Raw genomic sequence first — 20,283 nt, 5'->3', positions numbered from 1 at the left:
GCTTAGGACAAGGATCAGCACAACATCCATTCACACATTACAAAACATAAGGTTAACCTGTTTTTCAGCAGATATAGTTTTGGATTCTGCAGCAAATTCTTACACCTAAATAGAAGTCATTGTAAAGGAGGATGGAGGAAAAAACCCTGCTTTCGATCCCACCTAGTCCAGCATTCTGTTCTAAGTGACCACCCAGATGCCTGTGGGAAGTTCAGAAGCAGGACCTGAATGCAACAACCGCCCTCTCCTCACCTGTGATTCCTAGCAACTGGTACTCAGAAGTGTACTGGCTAGTAGCTATGAATAACCCAATCCTTCATGAATTTGTCTTATCTTTTAATGTTGGCGTCCATCACTATGCTCAGTCATTTTTGTTGCACATATATAAATCACATTTGATATCCCCCCCCCTTCAGGCACCATTATTTTTGAGAAAATTTAATATGCTGCACCATGCCATATTATGGGAATAAATAATCCAGCCTTGTTTTTTTTTAAAGCCTTGTCAAAATAAAGTAAAAAAACACCTTTGACTGTTCCATAAGCTTTCAATAAAGTTCTTGACTGAGTCTGAGGACATCCCGGGCCCTGACAACAAAGCACCGGACGCGCAATACAAATTCAGTTGACTCTCATCATCATGATGGATCTTTTCACCGACATGAAACGATTATAAAGTGTTAACATCATCTGGCATGAACTTTTGGCATTCTCCTGTTAGCGCGTCAGAAGAGCTTTCCACGAAGTCTCCAGGGAGCAGCCCAGGCCGAGCCACCCTCCTGGTCACACCAACGCCGCTTTTCAAACCAGCGGGACGAAACGACGACAACAAAAGCACTCCGCCGCGTGACCTCACCAACTTCGTTGGCCGACGGTTCGGTTTGAATGGAAGCCCCGCCCACTTCTTCCTCTCTCTCTCCTTCAACCAGGGAACGCGAACGCGGCTCCTTCTCTCTTTTGTCCTCCCTCGGCTGCCGTAAAGGAAATTCGCTGACCGGCGGAGGGGGGTAGTGAGCCCAGTCCCGCGGTGGATGTTGGGACGGGCCGCTAAGTTGTAAGGAGCGCGGAAGCTGCGCTTTTAGTGGCCCCGTTTTGCCTCACGAGATAAAGAAACCGAAAGCGGCGGCTGCTGCTTCGAAAGTTTGGGGCTCTTCTTCTGCCCAGCGACCGGGGAAATGAGTCGCATGGGGTAGAAAGAAGACTTAACGCGGGGCGTCCCGGCCAAGCGGGGAGGTGAGGAAGGGGAGGCGCGCGCGGAGGGGTGTCTGTTATTGTGGGTGTTTGGGGGGAGGGGGCGGTCCCTGGCGGGTTACCTGACAGCTGGCGGAGTTCTCCCTCTGGTCCTCATGGCGATTTGACACCTGTTGGGACACAGAGGCCCCTGATTGGCTGGGATTGGGCCCTTGTTTTGCCCTGAGGGGTGTAGGCACCCTTTGTCCTTTGAACTGGTTGCCCCACCTGGAACAGCTTTATCCGCCCTCAGTGAGAGGTGGGAGCCACCGGGTGGCGATGTCTCGGCCCTCCTCCTCCTCCTGCCCCCCTTCTCCTTTGCCCCAGGTTGCTCCCCTTGGAACTACAGTGGTACCTCGGGTTACATACGCTTCAGGTTACATACACTTCGGGTTGCAGACTCCGCTAACCCAGAAATAGTACCTCGGGTTAAGAACTTTGCTTCAGGATGAGAACAGAAATCATGCTCCAGCGGCGCGGCAGCAGCAGGAGGCCCCATTAGCTAAAGTGGTGCTTCAGGTTAAGAACAATTTCAGGTTAAGAACAGACCTCCGGAACGAATTAAGTACTTAACCCGAGGTACCACTGTAACCAGAAGCGGCTCTTGAACTGCCACAGTGTCTCTTACAAAGCCGGTGTATACTGCCCTATATGTACCCGCAGGTCTCAGGGCGGTTCACAGGATGAAATCGGAATATAAAACCACAAAGTACATAATCAAAATATTTAAACAACAACCCCATAACCTCCCCAACACATTTTAAAAAGGCATAGGATATCAATCAAATTGTTTCTTAGCATAAGAAAAAGCCCTGGTGAATCAGGGCCAAGGCCTGTCTACTTCAGCAACTTGCTGTCACAGTGGCGGTCCAGATGCTTATGGGAACCTGAAAGCAGGGCCTGAGTGCAACTTCACTCTCCCCTCCTGCTTATGGCAAATGAATAAACTAGGTTACCGCCACTGAATGCTTGACCCTGAGCGAGCAACTAGCTAGGCAGGCAGGTTGGAAGTAGGTTCATTGCAGCTTCTCCCCCATCAGCAGCATAAGTGTTCCTCCATCCAATTTTTTTGTTACACAAAAATCACATTTGTGAATGGAGGGGCATTTGTAGTCTCATAATGAATGTGTACACCCACATCCACACACCAATTTCACTTTATCTGTTAACTGGTGGTAAGTAGCAATTCTATGGCAACTTCATAAATGCGCCTACCCCTCTGTATAAACTCTAGGCTGTTGGTCTTCAACTGGTGCCTTGGGACCCACTATCACCTGATGTAAGGTGGATGTCAACAGCAGTTTAATGCTTTTCAATTGAAGTTCTTATTCTTACTATATACTGGTTTTAGTAAATGTTGGGTGGTTTTTACTATGTTTTGATGCAATTAAAAAAGTTATTTGTAAGCTCCTTTGAATCTGTTTAATCAATACAAGCGGGTAGAAATTCTATAATAAGGTGCATGGGAAGCAGATAATTTCTGGATTTTCTTTCTGAACTTGTCTGCTGCCTTACAATTTAGTGGGACAGGCATCAGAATTCAAATGTGATTTGCCAACATATTTTTTTTCCAGGCTTGTCCTGAATAATTATTGTTGGAAATTGGCAATTCTTTGTTTTTACTTAAACACAGATTTAACAGTCTGGAAATTAGATTGATACAGTGGTGCCTCGCAAGACGAAAAGAATCCGTTCTGTGATTCTCTTCGTCTAGCGGTTTTTTCGTCTTGAGAAGCAAGCCCATTGACAGATTAGCGGATTAGCGCTTTTAGCTGCTTTTAGCGGCTTTTAGCGGCTTATCAGCTTATCGGATCAGCTGATAAGCGGCTTAGCGGCTTAGAAAAAAGGGGGGGAAACCCCGCAGGAACTTGCAAGACATTTTCGTCTTGCGAAGCAAGCCCATAGGAGATTCGTTTTGCGAAGCACCTCCAAAACGGAAAACCCTTTCGTCTAGTGAGTTTTCCGTCTTGCGAGGCATTCGTCTTGCGGGGCACCACTGTACAGGAAAGATCCACATAAGATACCCTTCATTATATATCCTGCAGTATCTGTGCTACATTGGGCTGTGGCTTGTGACAGGTATGTTTCTATAGTGGTACCCCAGCTATGGAACTCTTCTATTATAAATGTAGCAGGGCACCTACATTTTTGAATAGAGTTCACTGTCAGATGAAGACATACCTCTTCATCAAGGCTTTTGGGTGCACTTGTTTTTGGTAACTGCCGCTGCTGCCCATTTTGGTATGGATTTTAGTTCTTTTTAATTTCTAATGTTGTGTTTTGTAGTTTTTTTAAAATGTAAACCATCCAAGGTCATTGGTGGTAAAGAGCAGCATAGAAACTAAATAAATAAGGCAGCCAGAACTAGCATTGACCTTGGCTGTAGCTTTAAGGATGGTAACATTTAAGAGCTTGCTCTTCTCTTCTCTCCTCTCTCCCATTCCTTTTTCCTCATGTCTTGTGTCTTTTTAGATTGTATGACTGAGGGCGGGGCCTGCCTTAGAACTGATTTTGTAAGCTGCTCTGAGAGTCTGTTTGCTTGAAAGGTGGGTATAAATGCTGTAAATAATAATAAATACTTGAGTAAATAAATCCTGGAATGTTCATAATTCAGAATTAATTCAGAATGCATCTCAACATATGATTTTAATTGCTTTTGACTTTATATTTTGTCTCACATGGAACTTCAAAACAGGTGTTTATTTTCATAATTGATCTGATCATTTTCCAACAATTAGCTGTGAACATAAGGCAGCACCAACAGGAAATGTCTGGGCTTCAAATGTTTTCCATAACTTATTGTATTAACCTGCCTAGCTTTACACTTCTGCCAATTATAACAAAGAATATTTTGTCATTTAGAATAATTTTTAATAGGTATGACCAATCTCACCTGCATTTTCTTCTTTCTGCTTCTAGGTGCAGCCATGCAGGAAAGCATCCGATTTGCTTCATCGGGAGATGATGATGTTAAAATATGGGACGCTTCATCCATAACTGTAGTGGAACAGTTCAGTCCCCATTCTTCATCACACCCAGTTAGCTCTGTATGCTGGGGCAGCAACAGTATCCTTTGCCACTTCATGAGGCACAACATCTAGAGCTATAGCCCTCATTGTTTGGTGGCAATTTTTAGTTTTGTCTCTGGGGCCAGTGAGCTGTGCTTTAATACAAACAAACAAGCCACAGATACATTTGCAGTGCTGATGAGATTTAATTGATATAATTAATGAGCTATAGTAGCAGCATCTACATGGATTTTGGGCATCCACATTCATAAACTATCATCCGTTAAATAGCATCTGTGCTGTAACAACTGAAAGAATATGAATAACAAGTCAGCTCTGTTCTTTAAAATTCCAAATACCCCTGGCCTCCGGAGAGAGTGAACAAGCATATGTGAGAACAAATGTGCTCAAGAGCAAAAGCTGAATTTATCAGAGTATGGATATGGAATGCATTTCAAAGGTGTATTTGAATATACCTCGTTTACTTCTTACAGACTGCCTTGGCAATTTGGTTCAATAACAGCTTAGTTTAAACCAGGGGTCAGCAAGGTTTATCTTGCCTGGGACGGATTGGTCCCGTGGAGATCCGTCTGTGGGCCGGATTGCACGCCTGCCCGCGTTTTTCTGCGTCTGTGCAGACGTAATGTGCACAGATGCGATTTTCGGCGCCGCAGAAGCGAGTCCCTGCGGCGTGCGGCGCCAGTTTAGCGCAGCATGAGAGTGGGCAGGGGCAGCTTGGGGGCCAGTAAAATGACCTCCGCAGGCCGCTTCCGGCCCATGGGCCTTAGGTTGCTGACCCCTGGTTTAAACTATCTTCCTTCTTGTGATTTCTCTTGGATACAGATGGCTATAAATACCTCCCCTTGTGTTCCTCTTCATGCCTCTCCTCCAGGACACAGAGGAGGAACGCTTATATATGTGTACATATTCTCATTCTCAACCCCTAGAAGCAGCTGCCGTTAGTGCTGCATTGTTTCTCTACTGTTCAAGGGAAAGACTGTGGTAGAACATGTGCTTTGTGTACAGAAGGTCCCAGGTTCAATCCCTGACTTCTCTAATAAGGAGGATTATGCAGTGCTTCTTGGGAGAAAAGCAATGACAAACCTAGACAGCATCTTAAAAAGTAGAGACATCACCTTGCCAACAAAGGTCCGTATAGTAAAAGCTATGGTTTTCCCAGTAGCGATGTATGGAAGTGAGAGCTGGACCATAAAGAAGGCTGATTGCCGAAGAATTGATGCTTTTGAATTATGGTGCTGGAGGAGACTCTTGAGAGTCCCATGGACTGGAAGAAGATCAAACCTCTCCATTCTGAAGGAAATCAGCCCTGAGTGCTCACTGGAAGGACCGATCGTGAAGCTGAGGCTCCAATACTTTGGCCACCTCATGAGAAGAGAAGACCCCCTGGAAAAGACCCTGATGTTGGGAAAGATGGAAGGCACAAGGAGAAGGGGACGACAGAGGACAAGATGGTTGGATAGCGTCTTCGAAGCTACCAGCATGAGTTTGACCAAACTGCGGGAGGCAATGGAAGACAGAAGTGCCTGGTGTGCTCTGGTCCATGGGGTCACGAAGAGTCGGACACGACTAAACGACTAAACAACAACATGCAATGTCCTTACACAGTCTTTGTTCTTGAGGCAGTATGCATATTTGTTTCTTCTTTCCAGGAGGGATATAAGATGAGGAAATAAGCAGTGCCAGGGCTTTTTCTCCAGATGTGCTAGATATGGCCATGCTCTGTAATATGAGGGCCCCACCGCAACCCAGAGTCGTCTGCGACTGCACTTAATGGTCAGGGGTCCTTTACCTTTTTATGTGCAAGTGAAGCTGCATATGTCCACCACACCACACTGGCTGTCATGTCTTAACCCTAAGGAATTCTTTTTATTTTCTTTATCCAAGAACAGAGTGAGGAATCATTTCCCTCCTGGGAAGAGCCCCAGAGGAACTGGGACTGAAGTCTATGCATTAGCCAGTTTACTTAATGCAGTATCATTTCATTGATTAGGCATTTGGCAGGAGACTGCAAAAAAGTACTGTTTTCTGGGTGGCTTATTGGATTGGTTATTTATGGTTCTGTTTGCTTTTAGAAAATATATGCTATGCCCACAGTGTCATTTATATTTTATTTGACCTCTTTTATCCTCCAAACCGTTAGATTTCTTTAGATTGTGAGCCCTTTGGGAACAGAGCTGCTGACATTTAGAAAATGCTGTAAGCTGTTCTGAACCTATTTACCAGATGAGGATATACATCTAATAGAAACAAAAGCTTAGTTCAGCTAAAAGTTACCCCAAATGATAAGAAATCAAGTGATTTCACTTGCATGTGTGAATCAGCTCTTAGTAATGTTCATACAAAATACCTGATTCCAGTAGTTCATTGTAGCTAAATGTCCCCTGCTTCCTAGGTAGGGATAGTGAGTTTTCATACCAGCTACTCCATTCTTTTCTGTATCATAGGCATCTTTCTGACCATGCACATTTGATTGGGTGCATCTTAGAAGATGCTTGCTTGGATGTTTGATGGAGCCTTACCTGCCATTTTTATCATTAGAATGATGTCAGGGGATAGTGCAGATGGGGCTATATACAGGCAAGCACAAGAATGGTTTGCTTGGATGATGCTTGGCTTTCTTATTCATTCACAACATGTTTCTGTTTGTAAGAAGGTAGGTTTTGGATGTTACAGTAAATTTAGCAGTGTAATTTCTACTGAAAAAGAATTTAGTAAAAAATACCCTCTTGATTGTAATTTGGTGTCAATACTGTATTTTAAAACTGTTGTATCTTGACCTGGGACCATATAGTGAAAGGCATGTAAGAAAACCAGTAATGATAACTGAAGTGTTAATTTTTCTAGGTCTTGAATTTTCCTTGAGTTGACAACTGTCATACAAAGGAAAATCTCCCAGAATAAATAGTATCATTGAGAAGGGACACTAGTACATACCATTTTTGATAAGTCTGTGTTCTGTGTCAGGGAGTCTTGTGCTTTTCCAGAGCTGTCACCCAATGACTTAGATCTTCTTGCTTCTCCCCCCGCCCTGCAGTGTGTAGGTGCCATTCAGCACAGCAGAAGCTGCTTTGAATTCATCTGTTCCTCTAATTGCTGAAGGCTTTAGTTACTTCGGGATGTCTGAGCCATTAAGTAGATCTTGTTGGCTGTTCGGGATCAAGGGTACAGCAGCTTGTCATCCTGTGTTGAGTTAGACAAGCTTCAGCGCATGGAAAGCAATGTACTAATGTACTACGGCGCTAAGTAAGGAAATCTCTTTAGACGTTTTCTGTTTTGCTCAAAAGTGACAGCTAAATGTTAGAGATGAAAGTTACCTTGTACACACCTGAAATAGTGGGCTGCAGAAGATTGTAGGCATATAGAAGGTTTTTGTTCTTTTCTAAAGGCCGTACCTTTCATTGAGAAGCCACCTTGACACATTGTTTGCGACAATTGTTTAAAATAAAGGATTGGTAATACCTGAAAATCTTAAGCAGTTTAACTGTTTATAATGTAATTTGTGTTGCTGCAGAATGGGGCAGGTGTAAGTAAAGGAGCCCTTATCACTTCTTTGTGGGCAAGGGAGTATTCTAAAGCACACCTGTATAGCTCAAGCAAATGATGGCTTGTAATAAACAGAGAAGCAAAAAACAATACCACAGCCCTGTACAGATTTCAGCTGGCAAGTTTTATATGGAGGAATTCCATCCTGACTTCAACAGTGGCAGTCAGTGTGATACTGAAACTTAGGGGTATTTATCTGCTTTGGTTTTATTGCACTTGTCTAGTGTTTGTTTGAAGTGGGTGGATGTAAGTGAAGAGGGAGGTGTTAGAAATAAACATTCTCTACATCAACAGGCTGCTGTTCAGGTTCTGGCTTAATGTCTTGATGTAATTTGGTAGAAAGTGTACTCAGTTGAGTGTTAATATCTTGGGCTGAAGATCTGGAGATATCAGATGCCCAATCTGTGGTTGGCAATTCCACTGCTTAGCATTAACACAGCTAACTTTAGAATGCATTGGATCACTACTTTTTGCAAACACATTTTTTATCACAAAAATACTAGCAGCAAATACTGCTTTGAAATGGGGATAGAATTTGTGGGCAAGTAGAACAAACTGGACATGGAATAAGTTGCACTTCTCTGTTGAAGGAGTATTTTTAAAATCATAAACTTGTGTTAAGTATATAGCATATAGCATATAGCATATAGCATATAGCATATAGCATATAGCATATAGCATATAGCATATAGCATATAGTATATAGTATATACTATATCAACAGCCTACACCCCAAAATACAATTCACTATGGAAATAGAAGCCAACAACCAACTTCCCTTCCTTGACGTCCTAATCTACAAAAAACCTGATGGCTCCCTAGGACACACTATCTACCGAAAAAAACACACACCAACCGCTACTTACATGCACAATCACACCACCACCCTGCACAAATAAACTCCGTAGCCAAGACTCTCATCTCCAGAACCAAACGCCTGGCTGACAAAGACCACTTGACAACTGAGTTACAGAATCTCTCTAATGTGTTAATCGCCAATGGATACCAGCAAAACAGGGTTACGAAGCTAATCCAAAAAGAAACACCCCCCAAAAACCAAGACACAGAAGAAAACAATGGCATGGCCCTCCTTCCTTATATCAAGGGCACTACAGATAAAATTAGCAAAATCCTCCATAAACACAATATCAAAACAGCCTTTTGCACCAACCAAAAAATAGCCAATATCCTCAGAAACCCCAAAGATAAAATCCAGTTGGAAAACCAAGGGGTCTATGAAATACCCTGCAAAGTCTGCCCAGCCACGTACATTGGACAAACAAACAGACGAATAAATGCACGTATCGCAGAACACAAGAATGCCGTCAAAAAAGAAGAAAAAACTTCCTCTCTTTTCCAACACATGAAAGAAACAGGACACGAAATTAATTTTGCAGATTCCAAATTGCTCTTTAACATGGAACATCACCACAAGAGAATAATCATGGAAGCCATCGAGATAGAGAAACACCCTCACAACATGAACAAGCGTGACGACACGTCCCGCCTGCCAGACATCTGGAAATTAGCCCTCCCCACAAAAACCGACACCAGAACCAGAGGCACACAGAACGCCATCACCAATCAACCACACCAGACCCAAACCCAGACCCTCTCCACAGATAAATTACAGACACCATCCAGTAGCCAAACCATAGTGGCACCTCCGGATGCTGCACCCCCCTGCAATCCCTACACAGATCTGGCTGGCACAGGGCACAAAACCACAGCTCGCCCCTATACACGAAGCCAAGCCAGAGCACAACTAAGTGCAGTACAGCCATCTTCTCAGAAAAACTCTTCACAAGCTCAAGAGGTCAAGACACGAAAGCTTTAGCAACTAATCCACACTTAATGACCCACCTAAGTGGTACTCAGAATATCACTCAAGAAATCACTCAAGATATCCCTCAAGTAATTAAGGAACAAAAGAAGAAAAGGCACACTAACCTGGGAACTTCCTCTCTGCCCAGAACGTTGGAGGCTATACACCACACCCCCTCAACAGTATTTATAGGAACTCAAACACTGAGATCCTGCTCTGTTCCAGTAACAAGAAGCCGAAAGCACCAGCCTGAAGATGACGAGTGAGACCTCGTCGAAACGTCGCCTAGACACCCCAACTCTTACACGGGAAGACACCCGAAGACACCAAAACCTGCATTCCTGTACCCGTGAAAATCTACGAAAGCATATATACTATATAGTATATAGTATATACTATATAGTATATAAAAACTAACAAAGACACTTGAATCAACAGTTTTCTGTTTTGAATTTTATGCTAGCATATGTTGTTTAAGGGGCTTGGATTAATACTTTCCCCTTTTCAGCTACTAACTATATAAACTTTGTGCTATGTTCCATGACACCTGTTTCAGATAATTTTCTGGTCACTGCTTCTGCTGCTGGTGATAAAATAGTGATTTCAAATGGTAAAGGTAAACCGGTTCCACTCTTTGAGCTAGCTGAAGGGGTAAGTAAAACAGACTTGTTTCTTCGGAGCCATAGAGTGTGACTTTTTGCATGTTTACTTGGAAGCAAGTCCCATTGTGTTCAGCAGATAAGTGCACCTTTACCTTGGAGTAAACCCCATTGAACACAATGGGATTGACAGAATAGACACAGATAGGACTTACAGTTACTTCATCTATTCCCTCTTTCAAAATAACAGATTTTTTTAAAAAATGTAGTTATACATAAGTATGTATCTGGAGCACAGGGTGATCCTAAAAAAAAAATACTTCAAAAGGTCCCATTGTCTTAATGGAGAATGTTTCCAATTGCCTACTGCCTCTGTGGCTTTAATTGACACTTGTGCGAGCCAAGGAGTTGTACCAAACGTACATGACACAGTCCTCGGCCAGAGCATTTGTGCATGTAATTTGTATACAGTATTATAATGAGCTACTCAAATTTAAAATTGAGTAAAGTTGACATTCCTCTGTGTATGCTTCAATTTGGAATGCTAACCCCACAAGTACAGTGTTAACACTAATGGGGTTAAAAGGATGCTCAACTCTGTTGTTTACTGAGTTCACTGTGCCTTGCATTTTGTTCCATCTGACTTCCTGATTTCCAAAGTCTAACTGACTTTGGTACATGTCATTTTACTCCCCTTGTAGGCTGCTGAGTGTATATGTTCATTGACCAAATTGCAGTGCAATTTTATAAGTTCACATTGCTAACTTGCAAGCGGGTTACATGTTGTCTGAACAAAATCTGGAAATTAATAAAAAGGGAAAATGGTATTCACTGGGGCTGGGCTGGAAACTGGGAAGAAATTGGAAGTGAGAGAATTTTATTTGCCATTCTAAAAAGAATATAGCTTGCTAACAACTTTGAGTGAGTACCACAGAGGCTGGCTTTGTTTGGATGCAACTCTAAAGCAGGGGTGACTAATCTGTGACTCTCCAGATGTTGTTGCACTCCCAATTCTCAGCAGCCTGAGCCATCATTGCCAATGGTGAGAGATGATGGAAGCTGTAATCCAGAGGACCACAAGACAGCACTCCTGTTCTAAACCATGCTTTAGCACAGGCATAGGCAAACTCAGCCCTCCAGATGTTTTGGAACTACAACTCCCATCATCCCTAGTTAACAGGACCCGTGGTCAGGGATGGTGGGAATTGTAGTCCCAAAACATCTGGAGGGCCGAGTTTGCTTATGCCTGCTTTAGCATTATATGGAGGAGCTGCAGTGAACATTGGCTGTTGAGTTCCCCCTTGGCTCTTTTCCAGCATGACGAAGAGGAGGATTTTTGTGTTTCATATTAATTTCCTTTTAACTTGTCTGCTGAACCTAAACAAATTGTGGTTGAAACAAACCAGCCTTATAGCTTAGCCACAGTTTGTCTGGCTTTGGACATCATGGATAGTTGCAGTCAATCTAAAATGGAAGTGAAAAATACTAAATTCCACACAGCTGTACCAGAGAGGGATTACAAGAGGCTCATTGTACCTGTTTCTCATAAAGTTAAATCACTGTTTAGTGTTGTGTCTGAATAAGGTGATATGGTGTGCATAAAATGTATTTGTATTGATTGGCTTTTGTTAGCTGTATTGCAGCTACTTTAATGAAACCCAGACATGCATTAATGAACATGGCTGCGAGTCTTGAGAGAGATCTTTTGATACATTGCTGAACATAAATTTCTGTTCTCGGCCCATTATTAACAACAGAACATTCCTGCCGTCTGGTTTGTGGTGACATAGGGCCTTAGACTGATAAAATGCTCTCTCTAAGCTTTAAATAAGCAATCAACACTCACCAGTGTTCTTCAGATCGTTATGTTAGTTGTGATCTTTTTTGTCACATGTACAATGATCTCAGTTTTATACAAAAGTTTTTAAAAGGTGCCTATATGCAAACATGGGCTTTCAATCCAAGGAGCTTTGTATCAATGTGAAAAACTTGGAAGACAGTTTGAAATGTGCAGAGGAAGGAGTGAGTGAGTGAGTGATGCCTCAACACTGTTTAGTATTGGCTAGTCGATATATACTACCTCAGGCAAGCAACCTACCGCTTCTTTGACTGGCCACACCAAATTCCCCACGCCCTTCCACCCCAAAATAGCATACATTCTTAAATGAGCAAGCAGACAAGTAACTGCATATTAATTCTCACGATGCTTAAGTCCGTGTTCCAACATCTTGCCAATACTTGCTCACCCTTGGGGATAAAGAAAATCATAAAAGGAATATTGTAGAATCTGTTTTTTATGTATGTTAGCTTTTGGAGCATGCTGTTTGCAAATTACATGCAAGCTAAACATGGTGAATTCCTCTTTTCCACTTTCCCCTAATTTCATTTTCTCTACCTGTATTTGATGAAGAGTATTTGCCCTTTTACCTCTTGATTAATATTCACATGATCATCAGTCATGGGGAAAGTTGGGTCACCCCCAGCCACTTGCTCTGCCACATATTCAGGGTTCTGAATTGCACAGGGCACCTTTTCATGTATTGCAGGCTCACAGCTTCAGGCATTTCCCTCCAGCGTATGGAGGTCAGCAAGGCTGGGTGATGGGAAGGAGTCACAGTAAGGGAGTCTAGAAGGCATGGCCCTGCTGTACCCTTCAGTAGTATTAATCACATAAGGGGCAACAAGAAACAGGGCTATAGAGTGCTCTATATTTCATTGACTTGCACAACAAAACTTCATTGAGGCACTCAATCCTGAACATAATATGAATCCCACAGAGGGAAGAGTGGGTCTGTGCTCACTGGCCTCGCTGCCTCTGTTTCATCCCCATCACAGAATGTCTGAATTGGAGACCCTGCCCGACATTCAAAGCCTCCTCACATACTTTAGAACCCTGCCAAATTAAACAGCCGGATAAGAATATTGGTTTTAATGGACCTTGATTGCCAACTCAGGTTGAATACAGAGTACCCATTTCTTGAATGGGAGGCAGAGGCTTCTGCTGGAGGAAATGGGAAGTGGTTTTTCTAGATTCCCATTGTCATGCCCACTTCCACATTCTTCCAGAGGGTCTCGCAACATTCTGGACTGATTTTTTGGAGACTGCAGGGGAAAAGATGAATTGGTGAAATTGCTTCCTCAATACTGTACCTTTCTCTGGGTTTGGTTAGGGATTCCATGAGTAGAACTATACACATTTAACAACAACAACAACAACAACAACAACAACAACAACAACAACAACAACAACTCCTACTTTACTGCAAGGGCCGCTAAATGATACTATGTTTCCCCCTTTTTATTCCCTCCCTAACCAGGCAAAACAAACCTGTATAAGTTTGAGTTCTAGTTCAATATATATTGCAAGTGGAGGTGCGGATAGCACTGTTAACATATGGGATTTAAAGTTCAGAAAACTTCACCGAGCTCTTAAGGTAAGACAAAACACTTCCTGTTTTATCTATTTGTCTATTAAATATGACTCTGAAAAAATACCCCCCCTCAAAACAAACCCTCTAGCTTTGGGTTCTGATCTTTAAAGCCCAAATTTCAACTTAAATTTTTAATTTCTATCACCATAGGTGTCTGTGCTAGCAGCAGGCTTTGTGGACTGTGTTGCTATATAAGGAATATTTTCAAGCTGTCATTTTATTACATTGTATCTCTGAATGATTATTTGAGTCTTCAGAAACCATGTTATGTGAAGTTGGCAATGAGTGTCGGGGCTGAGCACTCCACTTCCTCCACTTCTCTTGCCCCTCGTGTTGTGTGCTGCCTTCAGTGCGAAGCTCCTTGCTTGTATTAAGCCAGTCTTCTGTTGTGTTTGAAATGGGGAACTCTGGCTTCGTACCGGTTAACAAACCTGAATGTGTTTTTCTACAGTTTTCTGTTTTTTTAATCAGTTAATCCTTTTAATCTGTTGATAATCCCTGTATACCTATGCCACCATAATTATGGAATTTAGTTTCAATGCTAATTTTAGGATTTCTAGCTTTATAGTTGCCAAATGGCAATAAAGCTCCTCTTAAATAACTAGCTTTTATCTGAAAACATAATGCTTTGACATTTATATGTATGCAAATGTAGGATTATCTGGAAGACTGACAGTTCTTAGGTAAATAGCTGAACAAAAATTGTATGTATTGGAGAAACAGTTGATGTAACTGTGCTATATTGGAATAGCATTTTGTATGTACTGAATCTGGGAAACTTTTGAATACATGAACTCTATATGAATGAATGTCTTCTACGGATACATTATTATTAAAAACACTACTTCTATCACTGTAGAATAGGGGTAGGCAGATGGTAGATTAGATCTCTGGGTGATTTTTGGCTTGATCATATGGGAGATGGTGATCCTTCAGATAGTGGCTTCAAACTGTTTAGCTATTGCAAGTTTGAATACTCTACCATGTGAAGGAGTTGCATGTTAGGAGGAACATTAGATTAGGCTAGGCTTGCCTGATGTGCTGGCTTTTCATTGCCAGAGTTGTCAGTCTGTTGGATTTCATACCTGACCCACAACAGAAGGTCCCAGGGCAGGTGGCAACAATATAGAAATGCTAGATTAAAATCAATTGAAACAATTCAATTCTTGATGTGGAGGATTCATTTGTGGGATTAGCCCACCTTCCCATTGTTCAAAGTTGTGCCTTTCCCCCTTAGACGTGCAGGTGAGGGTCTTAGTCCTGCTGGGTCTTTTAATTTTTGATACCAACCTTTGGAGATTGAGCCAGTTACAAATCTAAATATGAACTTTTTAACTGATAGGCTTCTGGAATAGAATATAACCAAACACATGGAAGTTAGCTGGGTCCATTGTCAGCTGCTGCTTTGTGAAGCCCTAAAAGTGTGAGAGAGACAAAGCTGGATTATGCCGTGTGGCTTGAATACTTGTATTACTTAAAACCTGACAGAACAAGAGAGGTTAAAAGGATAACTACCTTTTGTAAAAACAAGAAAACCAATTGCAACTGGCTAATATTTGCATTTTCTTATCTTCTTTAGGATCACAGAGATGAAATAACTTCTGTAACATTTAATTGGAATGATTGCTATATTGCTTCGGGGTCTATGAGTGGTGAAATTATCCTGCATAGTCTTACTACGAATTTATCCAGCACTCCATTTGGCTTTGGCAGCAGTCAGGTAAAGTGTCTGTGGAATGTGGTTCCAATGGTTCAGCTGCAGTGTGTCATACAAGTGATGGTTGGGTCTAACCATTTGCAATTAGATTTATAATTAATTGTCTCTCCCCCAGGTAATTGTTCTGCACCCCCAATAACTTCCATACTTGGGCTGCAATCCTATGCACCCTTACCTGGTAGTAAGTCACGTTGAATACAGTGAAACTCCCCCCCCCCCCCGAGTAACAATGCATAGCATTTGGCTGTTGGCATTTCAGGAAGCCCATGCTAAACTTGTGTATTGAACTTGAGCTGCCCAACCCCACCCCCCAACCTTCCAGTTCTGCAGTATACTGTACAAGCAGTTCCTCTATCCCTGACGTAGCACCTTTGTCCATGCTACACAGTAGATTGCTGTGGAACTGGGTCTTTTCATGTGTCACAACCTCTTGATCATCTTCTGCACATCTGATTGAACTTATGTGTCATGGCAAAATGGGTTATCGGAGTCGGGATAGACTTGCAAGTCCTTGCAAGGAAATAGGACTTTAAGGGTGAAACCTTTACTCCTATTCTTGATTTTTAAAATAAATAAGTAAATAAATTTACTTATATCCTGTTCTTTCCCATTGGTTCAGAACAGCTTATAGCAGTGTTAATATCTGAGATTTTAAAACTCAAGTAACTATTAATGTGAACATGGGCCTGGTTGCATTTCTCCTTGCTGTCTCCTTGAATAGTTTTATTGCTGGCACAGCTTGGTCATAGCCACATTTCAGTGCTGATGTTGAAAAGCTATAAAAATTTTTTTTTAATGAATGTGCTTGGGTTTTCTTATTAGAATTTCTAGCAGGTTGGACAAGTTAAGTGTCACACATACTGAGGGTTGCAAGTGGTAGCACTGTATTCATTGGAAGCAAAAGCCAAGTTTTCAAAAGCTCTGTTTTTGATTCATTGTTATCATCCATCAGTTATATTGATGCAAACTTCTTCTTAATAGTCAGTTTGCTCTTTTTTAAAAAGCCACCTCGTTGCAGAGCTAATAAAGTTGTCATAGCTGTGCTTTATGTGTGGCTTATTTGGGAAACTCTCTCTGACAGTTATTGATGGACAACGTGCTGTGGGTTAAAGACCAAAGCAATGAAAGCAGGGTGGTGGTGGTGGTGGAGGAGGATCTGAGCTGCAGTGATAAGATGCTGAAAATCTTACAGTTGAGTTGCATTGACTGTTATTTCCTGCTATTTACTTTGCCATTTGTAGCTTTACACTACATGCTGCTGAGGAGAGATTGGGTTGCTCTTTAAACCTTGAGGAATATTAATGTAAAATATAGGGAGCAATGTAATTTACAGTGAAGTCGGATAGGTTTATGCTAGAATATCAAAACAGGGTTTAAATATTGCCTATTACACAAACCATATAGCACTAATGAAAACAATGCAATCCTTTATTTGTATGGGATAATGTTAGAAGCATTAAAATATCTCATTTCTTTCTGACTACCACCTATTTATACATTTCTTTTCCTGAGTGAGTTATTTTACTTAACTGTCATGCGGGACAAAAGAGAGAGAGAGGCAAATGGAAGCAGTGGGTTTGGGAAGAGACATAAAGTGGGTGGCTTAATTTTTTCCTGCAACCTGGGTGCTTCCCCCTGCCCCTAATCCAAGAGAGAGGGCACGTTCTAATTATTGTTTAAACAGACTTCTTAAACAGGCATTTCCTTTTTCGCACATCTATTTTGGAAGTTTAAATACCTGATAGTCATCACCTGGCTTGGTTGGTACATGTTTCTTTGTTAGTCTTTCATGGGGATGGAGAGAAGCTGCAGCAGATTCTTCAAAGATACATGTTTTCCTAGCTACAAAGACCACGTCAAAGGGGCTTGTGGGAGAGGAGTGCGGAAAGGCAAATAAAAGTTTTCTTATTATTGCCTATATGCCTGTGCCTTTTTCGTGTTGCATTGTTTTAAAATGTATATTCAGAGCATGCTAAAAGCCTAATACATTAAGGAACCCATAAGGACTGTTTTTGAAAGTAGATTGTCATGGATTTGAAATTAGGACAGTTATTTAAAGTCTTAACAGTAACAAAGAATGCACTCAACTTAAAGCCCATTATTCCATCAATTTCAGGTCTAAAGTATCTTGTTGAATCACAGCTCCACTCTTGAAAACTCTTAATGGTTGAGACTTAAAAAGCTTGGCACTTTGTCAGGATTCAAGTTTCTATTGTTACTGCAAAAATGCCGAGCTTGGAAAAGTTGTTAAATTTTAATTGCATGTCACTCCAGTGAGGCCTAGATGGCAGACTTGCTGACTAAACATCCGAAATGGCTGTTCTTGTAATAAAGATGTATCAGTGCTGATGCTCACTTAAAGGGTTTCTAGGTGTTACTTTTTCTGTTTCTCACTACTAGATACCATGTCAAATTCAATCTCTTTTGTGGTGGGGAGCTGCACTGCATGAGCACTTAATAGAGTTGAATCAGAATTGGGGGCTGATTTTTTCATGAATACTTTTGTGCTCACCCCATTTTTAAATATATTTTTATGACTGCTCCTGCTGCAAAGCAGTCACTCGCTGTTTTGTTATAATGTGCTGAAACTGCCACTGTACCACAAAAGGAGCAGCAGGGGTGTGCTGTTTTTCCCCTCCAATTCCCTGCTCCCCCAATAGATTAGGCTTTATTGCCAGATTTCACCTATGGTAACTGGGTATTAAGGATGGCAAAGACCTAAAAGTTCTGAAGGTAAGGCTAGTACTAGGATTCCAGTGGTGCAGCCTCTTGCCAACTAATTAGCAAAGAGGTTTTTTAAAAAATGTACACGTACTGTAGTTTAAATATATGCATTGGCAAAGCATGCCATCACTTTTAACATATGCAGATGTGTTTTCTTTCTTTTTCAGCCCATTCGGCACTTGAAATATTCTACCTTTAAGAAAGCATTATTGGGTAGCGTTTCCGACAGTGGGGCTGTAACTCTGTGGGATGTCAATAGTCAAGCCCCATATCATAACTTCGAAAGTGCTCATAAAGCTCCGGCCTATGAAATCTGCTTTTCTCCCATCAGTGAGCTGCTATTTGTAACTGTAGGTCTGGATAAAAGAATCATTCTCTATGACACCACCAGTAAAAAGTATGTATACCTTTGTTAGAATATTATCTATTGACAGAATTCTGTGTGTTTTTCAGTGGTATAAAATGGAATTTATGGCATACTATTATATATTTTGTGAAGCGCTGCTGATCAACAAACAAATAAGAATAAAGCCAGTCTACTGAGGCTTGATTTGGTCTCCTTTTAATTGACTGAGGCAACTGGAACATTTAGCATTTCTTCACAAAAATGGTTAGGTGTGGAACTTTTAACGTGCCACAAGGTTTGGTTTTGTGAAAGTAATATCTGGAGTGTGTTTCTTAATGGTGGAAAGCAATTTGTGTGTGGTTGTCTTAGTTACTGAATTGCTTGTAGGAATATTAAAGCTGATGGAGTCCTTCTGCTTGACTTGAAAGCTTTCTTATTTGGTACACACACATTTCATGAGAGGTGTCTAAAATTGAGACATTTTGACATTTTAATGGTTTTAGTTTGCAAAAGTCTCTTTATTGCATCTGCAGAGCCAATATATGAGCCACAGGGAAAATGCCAAAACCCACTGTTGAGCAATACCTTTAGTAGGACCAACCAAAGTTTGCAAAATAGGGAGCAAGCTCTCAATATCTTGAGAATTCTTCATTGGGCTGGATGTACTCATTGTGGGTATTCCTTCTGCCTTCCTTGGCCTGCCAGAGTTGGGCATCCAAAGCAGAGGGAGCCCCGAGTCCTCCAAAGAACAAGAGGACACTTGAAAGGGGGACAGCCCACAGGGAGCTGTTTGACACTGGCAGTTTCCTTCCTACCTACACACTTGAATTCTTGTCATTTTTGAGGAAAGGGGATATCCATTAGCAGCTGGGATTGTGTGTATTTGCTTGAAGAATGTAGTTTTATGTATTGTATTAACTTAAACATAACATTGGGAAATAAGCAGAACTAAAATTACAGTGTGGTATAATAGTGTTGGCTTTGGGTTTAAGTCTTAGCTTGTCTGTGAAGCCCACTGAGTAATATTGGGGCAGACACTACCTTTTAGTCTAACCTGGCCAACAGCTAAGTGAAGAGTTAATGAAAAATAACTGTTATTTTGGAAACTGTAAATAAAATTGTAGCTGTCCTTTCTCTCCCCCCCCCCCTTCTTGGGTGTTCAACATGTTTCTTCGTCACAAAAAAGGCAGCTGAAGACTTTAGTAGCAGAATCTCCTCTAACTGCAGTAGAATTCATGCCTGAAGGAACTTCCTTGGTGGTTGGATCTTCTCGTGGAAAGATATACCATTATGACCTAAGAAAACTGTCCGCACCTGTGAAATCAGTCAGTGCTCACAAAACCTCTGTGAAATGCATAACACTACAGTGCTCTAACAGCTTTTCAAGGGTAAATGTCTTGTGCACTTAGTGTATAAGTGTAGGTTAAAACGGAAATAAAATGTGGCTAATTATGATCAATATATGCCAAGGCACACAAGATGGCATGTTTGTGCTAAGCCCTGTATCACTTTTCCATTGTAATCGTAGTTAGACTTGTATACAACTGACCCTTTTTTCAAAGCTTGATGGCTCTGTGTACACACATCTATTTGAGTGCTCTATTCCCCCCCCCCCGCTCCCAATACGGTGGACCCTCCAGCTATGAACTTAATTTGTTCCGGGGGTCCGTCTGCAACCTGAAAAGTCCGTATCCGGAGGTGCTGCTTATGCGCATGCGCTCATGGTGAAACCCGGACATATACACTTCTGGGTTTGCAGCGTTCGCAACCCAAAGTTTGTGTATCCAGAGGGATACGTAAGTAGAGGTATGACTGTATTATAAATGGTGTCTGCTATTT

At 41.7% G+C, this 20,283-nt stretch overlaps 1 protein-coding gene across 3 annotated transcripts in view; it reads left to right on the top strand.

Moving 5' to 3' along the window:
- The first annotated feature begins 983 nt into the window (after positions 1-983).
- NEDD1 (NEDD1 gamma-tubulin ring complex targeting factor) overlaps positions 984-20,283 on the top strand; it is a 35,470-nt gene continuing 16,170 nt past the window's right edge. Inside the window, exons 1-8 of one of the 3 annotated variants that reach the window (XM_083462911.1) lie at positions 984-1,233; positions 3,703-3,776; positions 4,150-4,296; positions 10,184-10,278; positions 13,544-13,660; positions 15,237-15,377; positions 18,266-18,495; positions 19,631-19,832. In XM_083462911.1, coding sequence (XP_083319037.1) covers positions 4,158-4,296; positions 10,184-10,278; positions 13,544-13,660; positions 15,237-15,377; positions 18,266-18,495; positions 19,631-19,832 — 924 coding nt within the window. In that variant the 5' untranslated portion in view covers positions 984-1,233; positions 3,703-3,776; positions 4,150-4,157. Of the gene's footprint in view, positions 2,897-3,234; positions 3,777-4,149; positions 4,297-10,183; positions 10,279-13,543; positions 13,661-15,236; positions 15,378-18,265; positions 18,496-19,630; positions 19,833-20,283 lie in introns of all 3 variants that reach the window. The other 2 variants (XM_083462912.1, XM_083462913.1) reach the window with 2 other exon arrangements.

This window comes from Podarcis liolepis, assembly GCF_965112155.1.
Source record: "Podarcis liolepis genome assembly, chromosome: 10".
Taxonomy (NCBI): Eukaryota; Metazoa; Chordata; class Lepidosauria; order Squamata; family Lacertidae; genus Podarcis; species Podarcis liolepis.
The sequence above is the reverse complement of the archived record's forward strand: the minus strand, read 5'-3'. Positions and strand labels throughout refer to the sequence as shown.